This window comes from Poeciliopsis prolifica, unplaced genomic scaffold (assembly GCF_027474105.1).
Source record: "Poeciliopsis prolifica strain line A6 unplaced genomic scaffold, Auburn_PproV2 SCAFFOLD047, whole genome shotgun sequence".
NCBI classification, from domain to species: Eukaryota; Metazoa; Chordata; class Actinopteri; order Cyprinodontiformes; family Poeciliidae; genus Poeciliopsis; species Poeciliopsis prolifica.
Window position 1 is genome coordinate 174086 of NW_026562422.1, and position 22272 is coordinate 196357.

Sequence of the window (22272 nt, forward strand, 5' to 3'; positions counted from 1 at the left end):
GAGTATATTTGTTGCTCCCATCAATCTGGAAAGAGTCAAATCAAATCTTGGGTGGTTTTTAACAATGTTAAATATGAAGACCTGAAAGTAACATGGTGTACTTTATTTTTTGACAGTGGCTGTAGATATTGTAACTAAATATATTTGTTATTCTTTCTGTAGAAAAACTCGAGGTAGAGGAATTTCTGTTACTTAAAAATTACTTAGTGTGTTTTTAGTGCACCTGCAGCTTGCACATGCAATTGTTCTTTTTGAGTTTGTATCCTGTTTACAAAACCCCTCTGATCTCAATTTTCCACCTGAGCTGGGAAAAGAATGGTTAATGGAGGGATGTGATCCATGTGATTAGTCAAAACTGTAGTAGGTGTTTGCTAACTCTTCCATAAAAAATTTAGGAACCAGGGTGCCTAATATTTCTGACTTTTCTGAGGCAGCTTCAGTAATACAATTTAAATTGCTTTTTGAAATCATATGAGCCACCTTATCACTTCTAAGCATTTATCAGCTAGTTTCAGAAAAACACTATTGCTTTTAAACTCATTTTCAGACTTAATTCTTATTTTTAGGAATTTCTAACCAATTGACAAATAAATTAAAGATTATAGCTGTGATTAATCACAATCAATCACTTTGCTTAACTTCATCAGTTTAAACAATAATGTTGAAAAAAATCTTGTACTGTCACAAATTAAACTTTGTCTTAAGATGATCAGTTCTCCAGGTTTTTATATTCAGGAAGGCTTGAAAGATTGTTGTTTCAAACTTTAATTAAGAAATGTTAACTACAGGCTAGATCCTTGCAGTATGTACATACTAGCTTGGTTTTACCCAGATTGTCTTTTAAAGCAAAATTTGCAGCTGAGACAAAAGTTTGACTCTCCTCACTCATCTTTTCACTCGTGCTTGCGACTTTACATTGTTAACCACAGTGCAAGCGGGTGCAACACACTGCTACACGTTACTAGATAACCCTCCATGGAAGAGATGCTTTAGGGTCAAAATAAATAATGGCATTGATTTCTGTTAAATAATGTCAACAAGTTAAGCTTTTTAGAGTAACCACTACTGCCATTTCACTGAGAAATATTTTTCTCTTGCATTATTTGTTGCTTCTTTTTGAACATTTGCGCTGACTGAATTGGGCAAGAAGGCTTTCATTCACTCTGTTGCCTCTTCATGGAACTTGTTACAAGAAACTTTCAGATTGACTGAACTCATCTCATTTAGTGCTTTTAAATCAGTTCTTGAAGCAGATTCTATGACGTACTTGTTTTTGATAGCTTGACTGTCATGATCTTACTTTTCGTTGCTTCATTTCTTGATTCTCATTTGTATTTAGCCTCATCTGTGCTCCCTGCTGGTCATGAGATCCTCTGTTTTGTTTGCCTGCTTTGGCTGTTCAGATTAGGTTTGCCTAGTTACTTTTGAACCTGTTTTCACTTCATCCTGATTCTTACTGTGTCACCTCATCATTCTCCCACCCATCATGACATTGACATTTTATTTTAACTGTTTATTTTTCTGTACTGTATTTGTTTCTGCCTCTTGGCCAGGACTCCTTTGAAAAGACATTTTTGAAGTCAGTGGGGTTTTTTTGTTCTTGTAATATAAATGTCAAAATAAAGTTTTTTTTTGATTATCTGTAATGCAAAATCTTCAATCCTTAAGCTGAACTGGGTAACTGCCATAAAAATACATTCCTAGTGAATTACATTCAAAGAAATGACTTGTTCAATTTAATTCTATATACAGTTATGTTCAAAATCTTTACAAAACTGAGTTATGTTAAGTATATAAATGGACCTTTACTGTATTTAGTAAAACTTAGCAAAAATACTTTGCAGTTCCAACTTCACTGACTGAAGTTAGTGTGGGAATTATTGAATTTTGCTTTACTTGTCCAGATTTAATAGATATAGCAATAGTAATCTTAGCTTGAATTAATGTCAACATTTTCCACAGCATAGTTTTGTGGAGAAAACATTTACTACCAATTAAACAAAGCATCTGGTAAAGTATATTAGTATTGTCCTTCCTGTAGATCAAGAACCAACTACCGGAAGACATTTTTGAGGCTTTATTTTGTTAACTTTAAAACTGTTCATGATGAGTTCCTAGGATTTTTCTCTATATTTTCAACTTCTCAGTTACAAGCCATGATTACTTTTGCATCAAAAATATCTTCATAAAAACAGTCATACCATTAAAGCTTCTTCAGAGTTAGCTTCAGAGATGGCCAGACAGTGTGAGATTACCAACCATTTAGCATAGTTAGCTTACCTACAGATGACTGTTCGCCTCCTTTTCACTGACATTTAATGAATTAAGGAAAATAATTACCAACATATTCATATATTGAACTTGTCCCTGTACCTTTTACCTCACTTAACAACAAATGAATCAGTCAGCAGCAGCTCTAAGCCACGTCTCTCTTGACCTGTTCTCTCCTAAGTGAAATTAAAGCTGAAGATTTTTTTTACATATTTGTTTTAACTGTCATTATATTGTGACAGTATGGTATGAGAGATAATCTGTTAAAAATCCTTTTCCTCTACTTTCACCCAGTGCTCTCTAGAAACAACTATTCAGAGACCGGAGAGGTTTAGTGGTGTCAATCACAATCTCATGTGGCTGCTCATCCCTATGCTGTACCTAGTGCAGCCTGTTGTGAATGCTCAGTCTAGTTAGTATAAATACCAATGACAGCAGATTAAAATTTTTCCTGTAATAAGTTGTTTTTCTACCATTAGCACATTTAGCAGTGAGTGAACGAGCTTGATTGACAGTGCAAAGACCCTCCTACTAGTTCTAATTGGTTCTTTTGGTCGGAACGTTGGATTACTTTAGGCAGTAATCATAGTTCAGGGAGGAGGTTGAGCAGATTGATTGTTTTCACAAATTATCTGTCTCATAACAAACTGGCACGACATGGCGACAGCTTTAACAAATGTGGAGAAAGCATATTTTTTATTGAAGTTATATACTTCAGCTTGAATAAAATGCAACTACATTGCATTTTTTGAGAAGTCTGGATTGCTTAATGTATATTTTGCATGTTGCCTGTGACTGGTGCTCATGGGGAGAGACATTTCAGTAAGCTAAAACTAATAGAAAACATTTAAGCAATCTACTTGCAAACTGTATGTGGACTGTTGCACATAAAATTCATGAGCAGTAAATATTGTGCTAGTTATCAGTATCGGACCAAAGAAAACAAGGCCTTTAAAATTGTGACTCTTTTGATAGGTCAGACTCAAAAAATTGTAACTTGCTGCATGGGGGAGCCCAATAAAATTTTTTGTCATGAGGTCCAAGATTCCTGGCGGTGTCCCTGCTTCCGGCTACCAGACATAGCAGTATTTCACTGTCATTGTAGGGTTTTTTCCAAGTCTATATTCATAGTAGAAGTTAGTTCTCTTTTTTTCAGCTATAATACAATACTTAGAAAAACTTGTTTATGGACACGCCATCTGCTATCAGAGAATTGCTCTGTACAGAGGATTGTAATTATGAGTTTAATCACAGGGAGCAACAGGAACAGAGTGCTAAGTTTTGTAACATGAGGTAGCAGCGGTGCTAACGGCTTGTTTCTCCGTGACTGAAGAATGTACAGTAATAAAGAAGGGAAAAGCAGAGAAGTTGGTCAGAGTTTTGAGCTGCTGTTTTGCGCCGACAGTGTAAAACACCAGAACTATATAATATTAGCTTGGTGTAATGTAAATTTTATTTTTCGTTTGAATTTAAAAAAAATAAAAAATAAAGTTTATGATTTGACTCTTTATCATTATGTTTGGGCCAAAAATAATTTTTTATACGACAAAATAAAATGTCTAGGTTTATTTAGCCCATTACATCCAGAACCTTGAGGTTCTCTGTTGCTGAGTGTCTCTACAAATCAGTGAAGAAATGGCCACAGCTGCTGTGCACCAGACCATAATACAGAGAATCTCCCCACTTTACTAGAACCGAACCAAATCACACATTAACCCGGTATAGAGAGTTACTTGCCACTGGAAAGTGTCTGCCCTTGTGGAGCTCGGGTAACTGTTGTGCTGTTCGTGGCTATACTTTAATAATCAGACCAAGTTCAGTTTGTGGCTGCAGCAAATGTGTTTTGAATATTCTCCCAAAACAACGTAGTTTTCATCGCCTACCCAGGGATAAGGAAACAGAAAAGATTTGGTTAAAAATTCTAAACTTGAAGAGAGAACCCAAAATGCTTTATGTGTGCTCATTTCATTGTGTGGAAAAAAAGCCAATGGAAGAAACCCGATCTGCATCCAAAGGAACTGAGTCAGCGAAGTCGCTACATATGTGGGTTATTTCTTCAAGTCACCATCCTTCCCTGCAATAGCTGTAGGTAACAGTAAAAGAATATTGCCACATTTAAGCTGGTATTTTATAGCCTAAAATCACTGTGAAAAGCCAGTTAGCAAGTTGCTAATGTAAACAAATGGCGGTTCCGATTTTGCGGTGGAAGTCACACCCATAAATCATGCAAACTTTCATGGGGGCTAGGAATAAGGTGGATAAATAAAATGACCTTACTTCAATTTTTTTTTGAGTGTATGCTGCAGTGACTGCTGATTCTTTCAAATGGTTATGTGAAACAGTTTTGTGTATAAACAAAAATGTAAATGTTTTTACTCAAGAAATCTAGCTAAAATCTCTTCTTGTTCTCAGGAACTCGATGTGATATATTTTTGAGCTGGATGTATAATAGAAGCCTTTAGATCAGGATTTCAGAGATCAGAGAGAAAGCCAGGAGGCTTGAACTGCTTCTCATATGAATGAGTGAAGTGAACTGAGATGAAGAAGGGGAGGTGTGTCACGCAGAGAGAGGGTCTGTCTCAACATGCTTCCTGTTCATTAAATCAAAGAAAATGAAGAGCAATCCTAAGAGTCTGCTCTGACTTGTAAAAGATAGATTATTTTGCTCCTCTGTCGGCTTCTCCCTCTTTTCTCACTGTTTGTATGCTTTCTCAGGCTTTCTTTAGCTCTAGCAGAAGCTTGTTAAGCAATTAATTACAGTCTACAGGCCCTTCTGTCCCGATTGTGCTCCTTCCTCTGATGTTTGATTCCTACTTAACCTTCCAGCCGCTCCCAGACCCAGCCCACTGTGCCGCGAACTCACTCTTTACGTGCTCTACCACCTTCACATAAACATTGCATGTTGATGACTGAAGGTCTGCTCATCCCAGTTCATGTACAGTCTGTCAGCACTTCACATCCCATAACTCTTCCATTGATTATCATTTTACAACCATAAACCTCAGTGTATTTTATTGATCACTATGTGATGTGTAGTGGTGAATTGGAAGTAAAAGGTACTTCATTTCAAAATTTGAAACAAAAATTTAAGAAGTGTGGTGCATTTGTAACTTACTCTAATTCCCCTAAATAACCAGTGCAATCAGTTTCCTTCAGAAGGTGACCATTTAGTCAGAGCTGTTAGATTAGACTACAAACAGCCTCATGATGACCGAGAAACAGTTTCTTGGTAACTGTGGAGGAACTTCAGATGAAGTACCTGTAACTATTAGTCATGCACTGTACATATCTGACAGTCGCGGTTTCTCCCATTGTTGAAAGAAATCTATAAGAAGTGCTGACAGTAGTTTATACTGCAGTAGACACCGCAGACATGTGGGAAAATATCTGAACAGAGAACAAAACTGAAATGAAATGAATAAATATTAAATGCACAGTAGCGGAGTTGGTAGCACTGTTGTATTGCAGCAAGAAGGTCCTGGGTTAGCAGGAGTTTGTATGTTCTCCCTGTGCATGATGGGTTCTCTCTGGGTACTCCATCCTCCTCCTAGAGTCCAAAAACATGACTGCGTAGGAGCGTGTGTGTGTGTGCGCGTGTGTGCATGTGTGCATGGTTGTTAATCCTGAATGTCTCTGTGTTCCCCTGGTGACCTGTCCAGGGTGTACCCGGCCTCTCACCCGAAAGATTAACTGGAGATAGGCACCAGCATCCCTCCTGATCCCACTAGGGACAGGGGTGTAAAGAAAATGAATCGATGGATCATTAAAACATTATTTGTGGCAAAAAACCTACAGTGTGGACATCACCCTGTCCACACTGTCCTGGAGAAGATGGGTTGCTGAGGGGATGTTTTTTTTCTTTCCATTCTCTATGACTGATTGACCTTGAGCTTTTATGAAGTAGAATAGGAAACCTTTCATTCTGGGAGAATGATGAGGTGTCATTAGCTGCAACTGGAACTGTTCCAGTTATCTGATGGATACCTGTTCTGATTCAAGGTATCAATCAGAATGCTGTGACTGTGTATTTAATAGATGTCCTTTTCTTATTAATTTAACTACTTTGTGTTGGTCTGTCACATAAAAACCCAATAAAACACATGTAATCTTAAAGTTGTAAAGTCACAGAATCTAAAAAAATGAAAGGGATCTGAAAGCTTACCCACTTTGTGTAGAGACGCTTCATTCATCAGAGGTGACTATTCAGTTAAATAAGAATCTTGGGGATTTAAACCACATCCTTTCCTTCTTGTTGCGTGTAGTTATGCTTGCAGAGATTTCCTCCTCTTCTTTCTGGGAATTCCTACATTTTCCAGAAATGCTTTTGACATACGTCAGAGAGCAGGTAGAAACCTGTAGAATCGAGTTTACATATGCAGGTGGAGCCCACATTAGTGATGTGGTATCGTAATTATAGAGAGAGAAAGTTCTCGTCTGTCCAGGTGCGCAGAGGAAAAGGTATCTAATGACGTTGCAATGAAGTTTTGTTTTGCCCGAAAGCCCAACATGAATCCTTTAGTTTTCTGCCAGGACATGTCTGATGACATTATCCTACATATTCATGTTGAATATAGCTCCATTATATAATATGTGTAAGATGTCTGCTTGGGACAGATTAATGCTGCCAGACTGCTGATAACATTTAAGCAATTAAGACAAAATCAAATAAATAATAAAAAAGCATGACTAAGCTTGAATATATGACCACATTAAACCTTAAACAAATCTGAATGTTAAGTCATTGGGTGAAAGGCAGGATACACTCTGGACAGGTTGCCAGTCCATTGCAGTACATCAAGTCAATAGAAAACTTTAATACAGTCATGTAGGCTTAATTAATAGTATTTTTAGTATCCTACATGGTTCTATTATAAAAGTTGTACAGTGAAAATTAATAGTAAATGCAGCTTACACAGAGTTGGAAATCATATGTACATTTCAAAAGCCTTACTATAAGCTTTTGATGTATAAGCAGCTGTTGTTCATTGGTAGCAGATAATGTGTTGAGGGGATCCGTTTTGTTGGCCTTAAAATCGCATCTGCTTTTTGCAGATGATGTGGTCCAACTGGCTTCATCTGGTTGTGAGCTACAGTTTTCACTGGAGCGGTTTGCAGCCAATTGTGATGCGGCCGAGATCAGGATCAGTACCTCCAAATCTGAGGCCATGAGTAGAGTGCCTTCTTCGGTCGGGGGGTGGAGGGTGTCCTGTCCCAAATGGAGGAGTTCAAGTATCTCTGGATCTTGTACACAGACAGATTGGTGCAGTAAAGCAGACGCTGTACTAGTCTGTTGTGGAGAAGAGAGAGCTGACTCGCAAAGCGAAGCTCTTGATTAACCAGTCAATCTATGTTCCTACCATCAACTATAGTCACAAACGTTGGCTTATGACACAAGGAGCCGAAATGAGTTTTATCCATAGGGTGCATGGGCTCGAAGCTCAGTCATTCATGAGGGACTCAGGGTCGAGCTGCTGCTCCTTTACATAGAGAGGAGCCAGTTAAGGTGGTTCGGGCATCTGGTTAGGATGCCTCCTGGTCGCCTCCCAGGTGAGGCACATCCAACCAGGAGGAGGCCCAGGGGAAGACTAGGCTGGTCTGGAAAAGCCTTGGGATTCCCTCGGAGGAGCTGGCCCAAGTCTGGGTAGCAGACCTTACTTATTCTGCTACCCCATCAAAACAACCCAGGATAATCAGAAGAAGCATGGATGAATGGATGTTGTCCATTAACATTTGTAACTGTGTGGGATCAGCAAAAAGGGAAGCCCAAATCACCAGCCTTCTACCACTTTGCTTGATTGTGAAATGTTTGCAGAAGGTGCTTGTGCTAATTTTCTTTCCAGTTTTTTTTTTTTTAACTGAGGTTACCTTCAAAGAACAGGGCTTCTCTAAAACATGGCTTCTCTGCTAAATAGTGTAAGAGTGAAGCAACAGAAAATAGATTTCTTACAAAATGAAGTCAAACTGTTTTCATTGCTGATTTACTGTTGCATGAGTAATGTTTTGGCAGAGCTTTCCATTCCAGGTGTTCACCCTGAATTATTTTAAGTGTCACACCTAGTGTATGAAATAAAAGAGTATGAAAGGTTAGACCCCATGTTGCTACGGTCCTGAACGAGCAAATTCAATCAAGGTCCATAGTGATTAGATTAGAAGGTGTGATTCATTCAGCTGTTTATTTCGTATTTTTATGCACACAGGGTAAATATTGGTCATTGATAGCAGTGGAGTGGTTTGAAATGAAATGAACTCATACAGCCTTGAATTTGATCCTTTCTACACGATTGGTTTCTGAATGTCATCATAGCCTGACAGAGAAATAGCTTCAGCTGTTGAGAAACATTATGCAAAGGTAAAGGCCTTGGCACCAGGTCAAGGTTCAGCTCTGTCTCAAACAACAATTTTAAAAGAAGTCAGGGGCCACAGAGCTGGAGCTCTGCAATGAAGCCCTTCACTACGACCTAAAGACATTTTGCTCTCTGCTTTTAAAAATATGTTCCTTTCAGTGTTTCATTGTGCTGATCTTGACATGATCAGCTGCTCAGATCTGGAACTCCTCACTGTTTATGTAAGCTGGTCTTAAGAACCCCCACCTAACTCCCCACCTGCTCTCCCTAGTAACAACTGCCTCTCTTAGTATGGCTCCTCCACTTCAGAGGCAGTTCTTGATTGGTCTATATTTTTATATCTAATTGCTGGAGATGAACAACTGTGTTTCAGGTGGTGGGTGTGGAACTGAAATCTGTGGCAGTGTGTTAATTCTTCGCAAGACTGAATATACCAGGACAGTGAAAAAATTGTTTTTTTTTTGTTTTTTTTTAGCTTTTTGTGAAGGAACTGATTATGTTAAACACGGAAAGGCATGCAAGCTTGGTGTCACGTTCTTCACACAATAAAACAAAATTTATGGTTTTCTGAAATTTATGTGGAAATCAATGTCATTAATAGTTTTTGCGTTTATCTACTGCAATTTTGTTTTCCTATTTTGTGCTTATGGTTCACAGTGCAAGACTGTGAATGCTAAATGCAAATGTTTCTACAATAAAACAGGCACTGGAAGTGCAAGACTGTGCATAAGAACCATCACTGAGGCTATGCAAGCTACCTTACAGCAAACATGCATGTTATTAATAGGAATTTTATGAGTGCTTATCATGAAGTAGTGCAACAACTGAAAATCTGTGATGGGCATTTCAGCCTCCATGAATCCAGATGGATCCATAGTTTCCGTGAACAAAAATGTTCCACGTCTTACAGCAAATTCTGGGTTGAATTTAGGTCTAGACTTTGACTATATCATCATACAAAGAGGCCTCAATCTAAAACACTCTATTGTAGTTCAGGGTGTATGTTTAGAATCACCTAAATCTCAAGTGTTCTGCAGCCTCTGTCAGGCTTTGTTCCAAGACTGTCCTTGATCTAGCGCCGTCCACCTTCCCATCAACTCTGGCCTGCTGAAGCAAAGGTTCCCCACAGCATAATGCTGTGGGGAAGTCCCCACAGCATTATGCTGTGGGGAAGTCCCCACAGCATTATGCTGTGGGGAAGTATGTTAGGAAACAGTATGTTTCCTAACTGATGATGCAGTGTTACCATCATATCACACTACTTGTAAAACACAACCAGATCATAAACCTGTCTGGAATATTTTAGGTGAAATTACACTGTGGATTTTGGATGGGTTGTCTAGTCAGTTACTTTGCTACTGTGTCCTTGCACAGTTTGGGCAGAACTCAAAGACTTGTAGTATTGTGGATAATGTAATGAAGAAGTTATGGTTTCAGATTTAAAAAACTGGTCATTGGTGCATTGTCACAAGCAGCTTTCATTACTTTATATTTTATGTTTGGATATTGTTCAGTGGACATTTGAGCAGTAATACCAGTGAATACATTATTGCAACTAAGAAAAAACTTGCAGCATTATTAAAAATGCTCAGGCTGTAACTAAACTCAAGTGAAATAACTAAAAGGGCAACAGGAGCAAACCCGCTGGGTCATGAGTGTTTCTGTTCCTTGAGAAAAAGCTAAAGTGCCTTTCCTATGTCGCCCTTCCCTCCCTGTCCCTTGTTTCATGTCATTTCCTTCTTGGCTCTGATGAAGTCGGGGCCGAATATCCTGAGAGAGTTGACGATGGTGGAGGGGGCAGAAAAGCCTTTTACTGAGCAGGAAAACGTCTTTTGGTTATCAAGCCAGCTCAGGCCTCAACCTCTGTTTGTGTTTCCTTAATTCTTTTATTTTCTTCCACCTTTTCCTCCACTTATTTCTTCTACATTCTTGTAAAACATGGAGATATTTGATAGGAGATCCCCCCTCCTACCCTACCTTCTTATGTGCACTAACAACTAGCATTTTCCAAAGGTCCATAGATTCATTTGGTGGAGTCAGACAGACCTGTTAAATGGAATATCATTCTAAGGTTTAGCTGGTTTAAACCAGTGCTGCTCAATGCAGCACAGAGAGAGAATATTTTTTTTTTAAATTCCACTTCTAGACACTCAAAGAACACAACAAATGTATTTAAAGGTTAAAAAGTGGATTTTGCATGATATGTTCTCTTGAAATCAAAACAAAGTGCATAGTTTATTCAATGCCAGCTTTGTTGTTATGGGGAAGTTTATGGCCTTTAAAAGTCTTACATTTGTGTTTCAAGATCATAGAATAATCCTCTATGCAGATGACACTCACCTTTTTGTACCAAGTTTAATCATTATATTTGCTATATAACAAGCATAACCAGATGTAATGTCTAATTTGGATGTTTTTTAATTCAAACAAATCTCCCTGTCATTCGCCTCCATAGCTAGCAAATTATGTTATTTTAATTTCTCTGTACTTTTGTTGTTTGCAGATGATGAGCTGCTGATTGAGCGAAGCATCTACAAGGGAAAGATTAATCCTGGCGAGGGGAGGCAGCCAGTAGAACATAAAAGCTTCATCGCCACAATTAAATACACCATGCGTGTGCGCTGTGATGAACACTACTATGGCATGAGATGCAACAATGTATGTCGTCCCCGTGACGACTATTTTGGACATTATGTGTGTGACCATTTTGGGAAGAGGCATTGTATTGAAGGCTGGGATGGAGAGGATTGCAAAACAGGTGAGCAGAGTGTATGCTGTGGTGGCATAGGGGGTAGCGCGACCCACGTTTGGAGGTCTTGAGACCCTGACGCGGCCATCGCGGTTTCAATTCCCAGACCTTACGATATTTCCCGCATGTCTTTCCACCTTTCCTGTCGGTGACACTGCAGCCCACAAAACCCCCCTGGAGGGAAAAAAAACAACAAATAAACAAACAAACAAAAAAAATCAGGTGAGTAAGATACAGAAGAATACAGACTAAAAGGGAATAGAGTTGCAAATTAAAAAAAAATACTTCTAAATTTTTGGACACAAGTCAGTTCAATGAACAAAATTTTTACATAAAAATAAGTTTTCTTCACTTTGACTTTTCTTGTTTCCCTAATTAAGAGTTGATATATGTGTATATTTTTAAGAAATTCAAAGGCAGTTGAAAAAAAAAGAGAGCAGAGTCATAAGCAGAGCAGCTGAACAGAATAAGAACTACACAGAAATGCTTCCTTGGATCACTGGTCACACGTCCAAAGTCAGATCTGACTTTCTTGTTTGCTGTTTTGGAAAAAGCTCAGAGGCTGAGTTCATGTAAGCTCCTGTCAGTGTTGAAAACCACCCCAACTCTTTCAGTTTCCCATCCACTGCAAAAACAACAACTTCGTCCCACAAGCAGACACATATTCAGATTTCCAGAGCGATATTGGGGTTTTCTGTGAATTAAAATAGGTAATCAGTAGGAATCTTTTTCATGACTCAAAATTATGTTTTCTTTTTTTCTCTCAAAGCCATCTGTAAACAGGGATGTAGCTCATTACATGGGACCTGCAACACCCCTGGGGAATGCAAGTAAGTCAGCTCTTTTATACATGTGTATGTTTGTCACTGTTGGCTTCTCTGGCCACATGATCTATTCATGTCAGATGATGGATTTCACTATAACTATGTACATACGTATGTATGTATGCATGTATGCATGTATGCATGTATGTATGTATGCATGCATGCATGTATGCATGTATGTATGCCGGCTCAGACGTCGCCCGGCCAAACAAGGTCTGCGTCAGGTGTTGGGGAACCAGAGCACCTTGATGACAAATGGGCTACTGGAACAAGACGGAAATGGGCGAGAGGTGAAAACTTGGATCTGTTGGAATGCTACTACTCAAGAGAGTGGTAATCAGAGAGGTTACATGCAAAGACTGGGGAAGGAATGGTTACTTCGACATCCCCAGTCAACACTAAGCGCTAAACAACTAGTAGCTCAGTGTTCCAACATCCGCAAACGGCAACTGCTATCACAACTTGAGATTGACGAGATACAACACAAATGCTACAGCAAAAAGGAGGAACCTGGATGTCAGAACTGTGGGGACTTAACTACAAGTCCCCACCCAGTGAGGGGATACACGGCCCCAATGAGCGAATCAGAGCTGAACGAGACAGCTGCTGACCTGAGAGAGAGAATCATGACCCGAATGACAACCAGACCTCCTCGGCGCCAATTACAACCGCTGAGTGAAGTACCATCAGAAAGCCTCAGTACCAGAAAGTACTCTCAATGGCAGGGTAATAACAGAGCAGACCCACCAAGGTTGGAGACACCTTTATCTCACTTCTCAGCCTACACAAATCCAAAGCAATGTTGTGCGGAAGTTTGCAAGTTGTGGCACAAAATTCAGGGGTGAAGCACATCAAAAGGCATCAACACAGAGAGTCTAATATGACATTTGAAAAAGAAACACTTGACAGAACATGATTACATCGAGGATCAATGCAGGAAAAAAAGCGAACAGACAGCAGGTAAAGCAGCACAGTACCAACATTCACCTGAATTAGCATGACTGTCCGAAAGCTAAACAAATAACAATAACAAATAACCCAAAAAATAATTTTAGTCAATGAGCTCGCGGTGTAAAATGCTGGTTCTGCTCTCATTGTTGATCCACCACTACACGCTACTAGTAGTAATATTTCAGATACGGAGAGCCGTTCAACCTCCGCCAAGCAGTGAACTCTCACACCGAACGCCTGCTTCAAATTACTCACCTGCAGCATGTGACTTTAGCAAAATATTTAAATCTTTTGCTGTCCTAACATAAAACAGATAATCTCTGGAAAATAAAAAATAAAAACTCGAGCTCCTCTTCCTCCTTCTGGCATTCTGCAGAACTCAGCTCAGTCAGAAAGATCAGAACCAGATCTAAACCGCCATGTTCTCAGGAAGTTTTGATTTAGTAATCGTTTATTTTGATGCAACCTGCTTTTGACTTTGAATGTACGTTTCCTTTTTTACTTGACATCATGACATAGGCAGTGTTGAGATTTATTTGACTCATGTATAATTTAGTGTACCGCGAACCTTGCTGTTAAATATTATATTACTGCTTGCAGATTTTTCAGTTATCCTTTTGGCTGAGAAGCTGCTGTATTGTACCTGCAAGTATTTGGCATGTTTGTCTAAATTAGGTGAATTTATTGTCAGATCATTTTTCAATTTTGCCAGATTGCATGGCATTTACAGTAGCATAGTAGCAGGAAGTGAAAAATCAACAGCCAATCCAGGTAATCGGCAGTGATTGGCCCTCAGAATCGACTGCAAAAAACCTGATGCAGAATGCATCCCTATTGCCTAGCAAATAACCCAATCAGAGAATTTCACATTTGATTATTTTGTTTTTGCTGAAATAGTCAAAGGAAGTTCTCCATTTGCAACAGCAAGTGGCATTTCAGCAATGTGGTCTGAGTTCATCTTTAAGATGATGAATGCGTGGTTCTCGATGGATTAAAGTAGCACTTTTAAACTGTTTGTGTGCCGACATTCTGCATCCTCTGTAGACAAATAATACTAGTTAATTGTTTTCTGCTAAAGTTGGCATCTGTTTCTTCTTGAGAGTTGGTTTCATAATTTCTGTTGAGTTTGGATTATATTTGATTTACCGGTAGTTTAAATTGTAGAATATTTAACCAGATAAAAGATAAAAGGGATTATTTTATACTAAACAGATTTAATCTATTTGTGAAGACACAAATTGGGAGCATTTGCCAGGGTTTCATCGGCATTAGGAGTTCCTTAAAATTGGAAAAGCAGAAAAAAGTCAATGAGAACTACTCAAGGAATACTCAAACACTAACTGAATTATTCAACACTTACTCTCTAACATGCATTTTTTCTGCAACAATAAACTATATTTTGTGTTATTATAATATAAAAACATGAGTAATTATGATTTACAAAAAAATCTGGTACCATTTATGTGAAAGCAATATTATGTGTCATCTTGTATTGGGATCTGGGTGCATCATTCCACTCCTACAAATAGGTCGCTAATTGTGTGGATACATGCTATTGAAGTTGCTTTCTAAGCCAATAATTGACTGAAACACAAAATAGAGGCCGCTAGCAAAATAAATGTATTTGTGCTGAAGCACTCAGATATAGCCTATGTAGACTGTAATAACACCTCGAGCTCGCAAAATATGATGATACGCAAGATTGATGCAGAGATGACGCACGACTAAAGTAAAGGTTTCTTTTGTCACGTTTTAAAGAGTCAGTACTTAGCCTATAGTTTCCTAGTGAAGATTATTTTTGGGTGTTATGTTTGTCTAACTTTAAAGAAATTACTAAATCCTAAAACAATTCAGTAGCACCTTCTGAGACACTAGTTTAATGATAAATATTTTGGGCTATGTGAACTTGGTTTGATGCTAGATTTGACGTACAACTTTTACATTGTTATCTTCAAGCTACAATCTGTGGTGTTGTACATTGATGTAGTTAACTTAAGTTCTATTTTAACAATGCAGAGACACTGAGCTGCCAGCAGACAAAGGTAACACAGTGTGGAGAACTTGGAAATGCCAGGAGTGCAGTGAGAAGAAGGGGTTAAGGTGTTTTAAAGATGCACATTTGATTTAGTTAAGCACTCATAAATAATGAAGCTGACATTTCTCACTGAAAATGGCCAGAGGAGAGAGAGAAACACCCAGGAATGTGCCTCAACATGTGATCTGAAGCTTCATAGCTATGAGGGCAAACGCACACAAATTGACTCCTGTGAAAAGAGAAGAGAGGATAAGAGCTTCTTTATTATGGATTTCTGGGTCATTGTTTAAATTTATCAAAACAGATGCAGAAAAAAGGCTTTCTTAAGTTGCAATGGGTAAGTCAGTTGGGCCTGCTGGGTTTTACAAGAACATGGTTCAGGAAAAATTACAACATTGCTTATAATGCTCTCATGCTATAAAAAACTGAGTTTTCCCTGCTCTTGTTCACTTTCCTTAATTTTTTCTTTCTGAATTATAATTGTTCTAAACTTTTTGCTGCCATTTTCTGTTGATTAATGGGACATCACATGCACAGACTTCTTAATGTGCATGCATAGGCATGCGTACTCATTGCATGTATGCTATTCTGACAGCTTATGATGATCTGATAGAACTCCCCCTCTGAACTGCTTCTGCCCACCTGGATGTAGTGCTTCTGAGGGGCAGGCATTGTGGCCAGGCAAGGTATTTTAGGCTCTGGCAGCCCCAAGAGCCTCTTCTGTTGATGGGACAGCGGGATAGTGAAAGGGCTCATGGATTATGCCACCCTTTGGCTTGTGTCTGCCTAAAACATTTTCTATACCCTCCCACACTCTCCTCACCGACAACACTGCTGTTCAGGCTGACAGTAAGCAGCGCATTGACCGCACAGTCGGTCTAAGCTATGCGCAGCAGACCCTCCTCTCACTCTTGATTCTGCTCCACATTCTATGACATTAAAAAAATGAACTCAGCAAATTGTTGCTAGATGACGCTATGCCCAAATATGAGTTAGAATTTCAAATGTAGCATATTTTCATAAGTTTATTAAAACAAATTTTACTTGTTAAAGTAAGAAAAACCTGCTTTTTTAAAAATACAAAATAACATTGCTGAGTGAATTCAGCACTCTCTGAGTGTTATGGGACCTTTTCAAAGTCCCATATCATATTGCATTAAGAAGACATTGTGCATGCTCAGAAGTTCACTCTGAAGTAAATTTAGTGGTACAACTGTTTTTAAGAAGATATTATGAATAGGGAAGCTCGGATCAGGTGGCAAAATGGAAAACATCTGACAATAAATTTAGCTAATTTAGACATGAAACATGAAAAATACTTGCAGGCACAATGCAGCAGCTACTCGGTCAAAAGGACAATTGAAAAACCTTCAAGCAAGAATATAATTAACAACAAGGTTCGCGGTACCCTAAATTATACATGAGTCAAATAAATCTCACAACACTGCCTATGTCATGATGTCAAGTAAAAAAGGAAACATACATTCAAAGTCAAAAGCAGGTTGCATCAAAATAAACAGTTACTAATCAAAACTTCCTGAGAACATGGCAGTTTTTTTCTGGTTCTGATCTTTCTGACTGAGCTGAGTTCTGCAGAATGCCAGAAGGAGGAAGAGGAGCTCGTTTTTTTTTTGTGTTTTTTTTTCAGAGGTTATCTGTTTTATGTTAGGACAGCAAAAGTTTTAAATATTTTGCTAAAGTTACATACTGCAGGTGAGTAATTTGAAGCAGGCGTTCGGTGTGAGAGTTCACTTTTTTCCTGCAGTGATCCTCGATGTAATTATTAGACTCGTTATGTTGATGCCTTTTGACATGCTTCACCCCTAAATTTTGCGCCACAACTTGCACTCTCAGAGCGTTATAATTCCATACATTGCTTCGGATTTGCTGCTGCGCAGAGTGAAGAAAAGCGGCTGCGACGTGAGATCACACCATCTCACTTATGGAACAAGTTCGGCAGTGATCATCGGTGATAACGACCACACACTTTTTATGGAAATCAGCCCTTGTGATCAGTGGCCGATCGATCAGCACGCATTTAATATGAATATTTTTGTTTGAGGTTTTTGAGAAAACATAGTTATAGTTACATAACTTCTCTAGGATGTTTCTGAAAAAGTATAATTTTTCAGAAATACAAAACATTTACACCACTTCAAATTCTTAAGTACAATACACAAATTGTATTCTTTGAGTCCCACTTAAAAAAATCTTACATTTACAGTTTTGCCTCAAACGATCCAAAACAAATGGTGCAAAAACAAATTCACATACCTGAATCAGAAAAAAATTACTTGTGAATATTTGTTTTTGGTGTACTCTATCTATGCTGTCAAATTCTAGTGAAAGTCACCAGCCATTTTCTTCTGTCGTCAGTAACTGACTGCAGTATTTTGTATGTTCACCAAGTGTTAGTTTGTGTTAAACCATCCAGCAAAGTAACCAGAAGTGAGAAAGGTAGTCATCACAAACACCTGTGGGATTCATTCCTTTGGGGTTAACAAAATTATGCCTAGAAAATGATGGTTGAATTTTGAGCTACAAGTATAGCTGCACATTCTCTCCGTGTAGCTGTAAAGAGTTGTGCAATCATACTTTACCAGAGGTTTTGTTTAATTGGTAGAAATGTATGTTCCATAAGCAACAATGGTTTGATTTGAATTTTCTTAACTACACCATGGAAACTGGTGACATGCCTTAGTTTAGTAAATCAAACTAAGATTACTGCTGCCATATGTATTAAAACTAGATAAGTAAAGCAAAATTCAATAACTGCCACACAAACTTAAGTCAACAAAGTTAGAGCTGCAAAATATTTTTGATAAGTTTTACTAAATACAATAAAGGTTGATTTATGTACAGGATATTACTCAATTTTGTGGAAATTATTGACATAACTGTAATAAATAAACGGAACAATGTATTTTTTTGAATACAGGTGGTTTTTATGCATCTTGGATAGGTTAGATACACAGCGTTCAAAACTGTTTCAGCACTTCAGTGGGCTGCATTAGGATTTTATGTTACAGGTCAAAGTCAAACACCCAAAATCATATTATATTTTTGTCAAGTTACTGTATTATTGGCTTTTAATTTTAATATGACCATAATGATAACATTAACAGCCATCATTACATTATTAATCCATACATTCCTTAAGTCTATGCTTTGTAGACAACCATTCATTTATAGCTGCAAATTATCTCTGAGCACTCTCACCCTGGCAAAGAAATCTATCCCAACAGCTTGAAACACCATGTTTCTCTGTGAAAATTATGTTTAGAACGATGTGCAGTCTCCATTTTATTTTTTACATCATTGGAATATTGTTGTAGAACCCGATCCTTCTTTAAACTGAACCACAACTTTCATGTTTGCTGTGTTTCTTGGTTGTCATGATGCTGTTTGAGCTTGAATATTTAGCACACCTTTGTTGTAGAACCCGACCCTTCTTTAAACTGAACCACAACTTTCATGTTTGCTGTGTTTCTTGGTTGTCATGATGCTGTTTGAGCTTGAATATTTAGCACACCTTTGGGGCCAGTACCAGAATCACTCCTGCTACATGTGAGGTTGGACTCTGTTTACCAATTAGTTGACTTTTAAAGGAAGTTCCTTTCTCTGGGACAGTGATGGCATACTTACTTTGAAAAAGTGACTTTAATCAGATTACTGATTACTCCTTAAAAAAGTAGCTTACTTACTTCTTGATTTGGAAAGTAACTGAGTTACATTAAAAGTAACTTTTTTAGTTACTTTCAGCAGCTGCTAACACCTGTAAAAATTACATTGACCTTTGCCAATACTTAATTGCAATTATTTTATAATAGTAAAATCAACAATGTGTCTCCACTTATAAGGTTGAACTGAAGAGTTTTTTTAATGGTTACATCAGTTCAAAATTTTTTTAGTAATTTGTGTGTTTTTGTGTGTGTCCCACTATTGTCTGGAAAACTCTTAAGAAGGATTTTAAAGCATCCACCCCCACCACCAGCCTCCAGGTTTGGTGTCAGAGAGCAGCACACAGTGCTTCTCCTGTGGCTCCACAATTCAGATGGCTGCTGCGCAGATTTGTGGCACTTATCTTAATATTATAAATTATAATGGCGTTTAAGTTGCACATTTTTACGAACTCGTTCATTTGTGGCTGTTTTTACAATTACTGCGCTGTTCATATTAGTATCCATGTTTACAATTTTCTGGAGCGCAAAGCGAAGCTCGACGTCATTCAAAGGAAATATATTAACTTGACATTAACAAAGACACAGGGGATGGATCATCCAGGAATAAATGGACCTTGAAGGCCTGACTAAAACTAACTGAATGACAGACACATTCTGGGGTTTATTATGTGTCTCTGCTTATTTCCAAGCCCAAAGGAGCAACTTCACGTTCAAAAATGAGCCCAAAAGCGCAACCCGCGACTTAACAAAAAACAAGCCTAAAGCCACTTATAATAATCGGTCTTGGCGACAGAATCTCAATAGTTCCTGTTTTTCTGAGAACAAAATGCGCATCTCCCTCCATTGTTTACATTTCTAATGCTGTTGGCACTGTCACATAGAAACGGCGATCACTTGACAAGACACGCAGAATAAATACAATTAAATTCCAAAAGAAAATTGTAAGGCAAAGTGATTTTGATAAGTAACTGTAGTCTGACTACTGGATTTGAAACATGTTAGTAAACATTTGTTACTGAAAAAAGTGGTCCAACATCACTGCTCTGGGAATATGTGAACATTTTCTATAACCATATTTTCCTTTCCTTCCAATCAACAAATAGTTTGTACTTTGAGTTCCTGATAAAATACAGTGAAAAAAACAAAATGACAAAATGTGAACAACTTCAAGATGCACAAATTCATGTGCTGCCTTTGCAGGGTGTGCATAAAACATAACTGTCTGGACATGTGTGATGTGTTTTAAAGGGCTAGAAATACGGATGGCATGAAACTGAATAAAATCTTATCAAGTTAAACCATCAAGCCAGAGTGTTATGTGTCATCATTAAGCAGCAGGTTAGTGATTAACCTGAAGACTACAGTGTCTCCTTATTGCTACTGTGTAGTGCTCTATATCACTACTGTTTGATCAGCATCTATTTTAGAGTGTTTGTGGGAGCTAGAGTCGTGTGATGGAGGAGGCAGGGGTGGTGGCGGATCCTTCCCAAAATAGACCTGAGAGAGAAATGACAAGACAGGTGGGGGCAATGTTACCCAGTGGCCTTGAAATAACAGAGAGCTGCTATAAACCAACAGATGAGCAACCCTGAGCAGGCCTCCCCTTCAAGATGGTAAACTCTTGTTCCACACAGCCAACCAGTCATTCCAAGTTTGACCTCAGCTCAGCTTCCACCACAAAGCCAGAGTTAAAGAAAAGAATAGAAACATTGTTTTTTTTTTTATCACACAAAAAGGAAATTCAGCAACATATATAAAGTATCAGATAAATAGTTCTTAGTATTAAAAACACTGCAAAACATTTGAAGGTGGTTTAACTTGAAAATGAAAGTCCACCTGCTGCCTTGAAAATGCAATTTAAAAGAAACTTGTATTGGTTTTAACTCTGAAATTAAAGTTCATGAAGTTGATTTAACAAGTGACAAGTTATTTAAACATTGTTTTTAAGTTTATTAATCTTGAATTGTGAGTTTTAACTTGTAAGTCCCCAGGGTACACTCCCACACCCCCTGTCACTTCTTCTTTCTCTCTCTCTTTCCTCAGTCTGCCTTTTGCTCTCTCCTCACATTTGTAACCCATTAACCCTGGTCTATTGTTCCAGCATTAACTCTCACAGTTTTTAATTACACCTCCTTCATTTACTCCTGGTTAGGGATGCTCCGATCTGGTTTTTTGCTGCCAATACCGATACCAATCACCCACGAGGCCGATCTTTGCCAATTGCCTGGAATGGCTGTTAATTTTTTGCTTTAGGTATAAATGATACTAAGTGATCTGGCAAAATAAAAAAAAATATCTAGAAATAAATTCACCAGATTTAAACATAAAAATCCTAAATACTTTCAGGCACAATACAGCAGCTGTTCAGTCAAAAGGACAACTGAAAAACTTGCAATCAGCAAAATAATACTTAACAGTAAGGCTCTCTGTACTCTAAATTATTAGTCAAATAAACTTGCCTAATAAAGTCAAGTAACAAAGGAGACATTCATTCAAAGTCAAATGCAGGTTGCATAAAAATCCTAACTTACTGAATCAAAACTTTGTGATAGCATGGCTAGCTGATTAATGCTCGCTCTGATTAGCTTTTTCTGACCAAGTAATTTTGCAGAACTCAAGGAGGAGGCAGAGGAGATGACTTATTTTCAGATATTATTTGTCTTATTAGGACAGCGAAAGTTTTAATACATATCTAAAAGTGTTTTGTTACATGTTGCAGCATTAAGCAGATAATTCAGTTTGAGAGTTCACTGCGGGGACAGGTTGAGCGATGCTACATCTGTGAAATATTACCATCAGCAGCAAATAGCGGCGGTCCAAGAATGAGAGCAGAACCAGTATCTTACACCGTTAGCTCGAAGACTTAAATTATTTTTCAAGTTATTTGTTTGGCTTCCTGACCGTGATGCTAATCCAGGTGACTGTGGGTAGTTGTGTGCTGTTTCACGTGCTATATGGTCTTTCCGGATGTCTTTTTTATCCTACATTGAGCCTCGATGTAACTGAACTCCGTCAAGTGCTTGTTTTGTAAGTGCAATATTAGATTTGTTGTGTTGATGCATTTTGACGTGGTAATGTATCAGATCGTTAGCCATTAGTGGACAAGATTGTTTCCTCTCTGTTTATGACCAAAAACACACAATGGCCACATAACTTGAAACTGACTATATTGATAATAAATTTAAATGTATTGAAAATGAACCAAAAAAAAGTCAGACATTAGTTTTCAAATGTGGTTCAACAGCATCATAAAAAACAAACGAATGAAACTGATTTGAAAAGTAATAATGGGTGTATGTGAGCTGTTCTGAGTCATGGTGCACTGCAGATAGAGCAGTTATGGACATGTCAACCATAACTGCAGCGTCTTAAGTTGCTGCAACTTTCAAACAAGTCACCATCTCAGACTTCAATA

General features: G+C 38.1%; 1 protein-coding gene across 2 annotated transcripts in view; it reads left to right on the forward strand.

The window, feature by feature from the left end:
- Positions 1-22272, forward strand: part of LOC129377307 (protein jagged-2-like) — a 64483-nt gene that overhangs the window by 18550 nt on the left and 23661 nt on the right. For both annotated transcript variants that reach the window (XM_055057165.1, XM_055057166.1), the window contains exons 4-5: positions 11119-11373; positions 12134-12194. In XM_055057165.1, coding sequence (XP_054913140.1) covers positions 11119-11373; positions 12134-12194 — 316 coding nt within the window. The remainder of the gene's footprint in view (positions 1-11118; positions 11374-12133; positions 12195-22272) is intronic.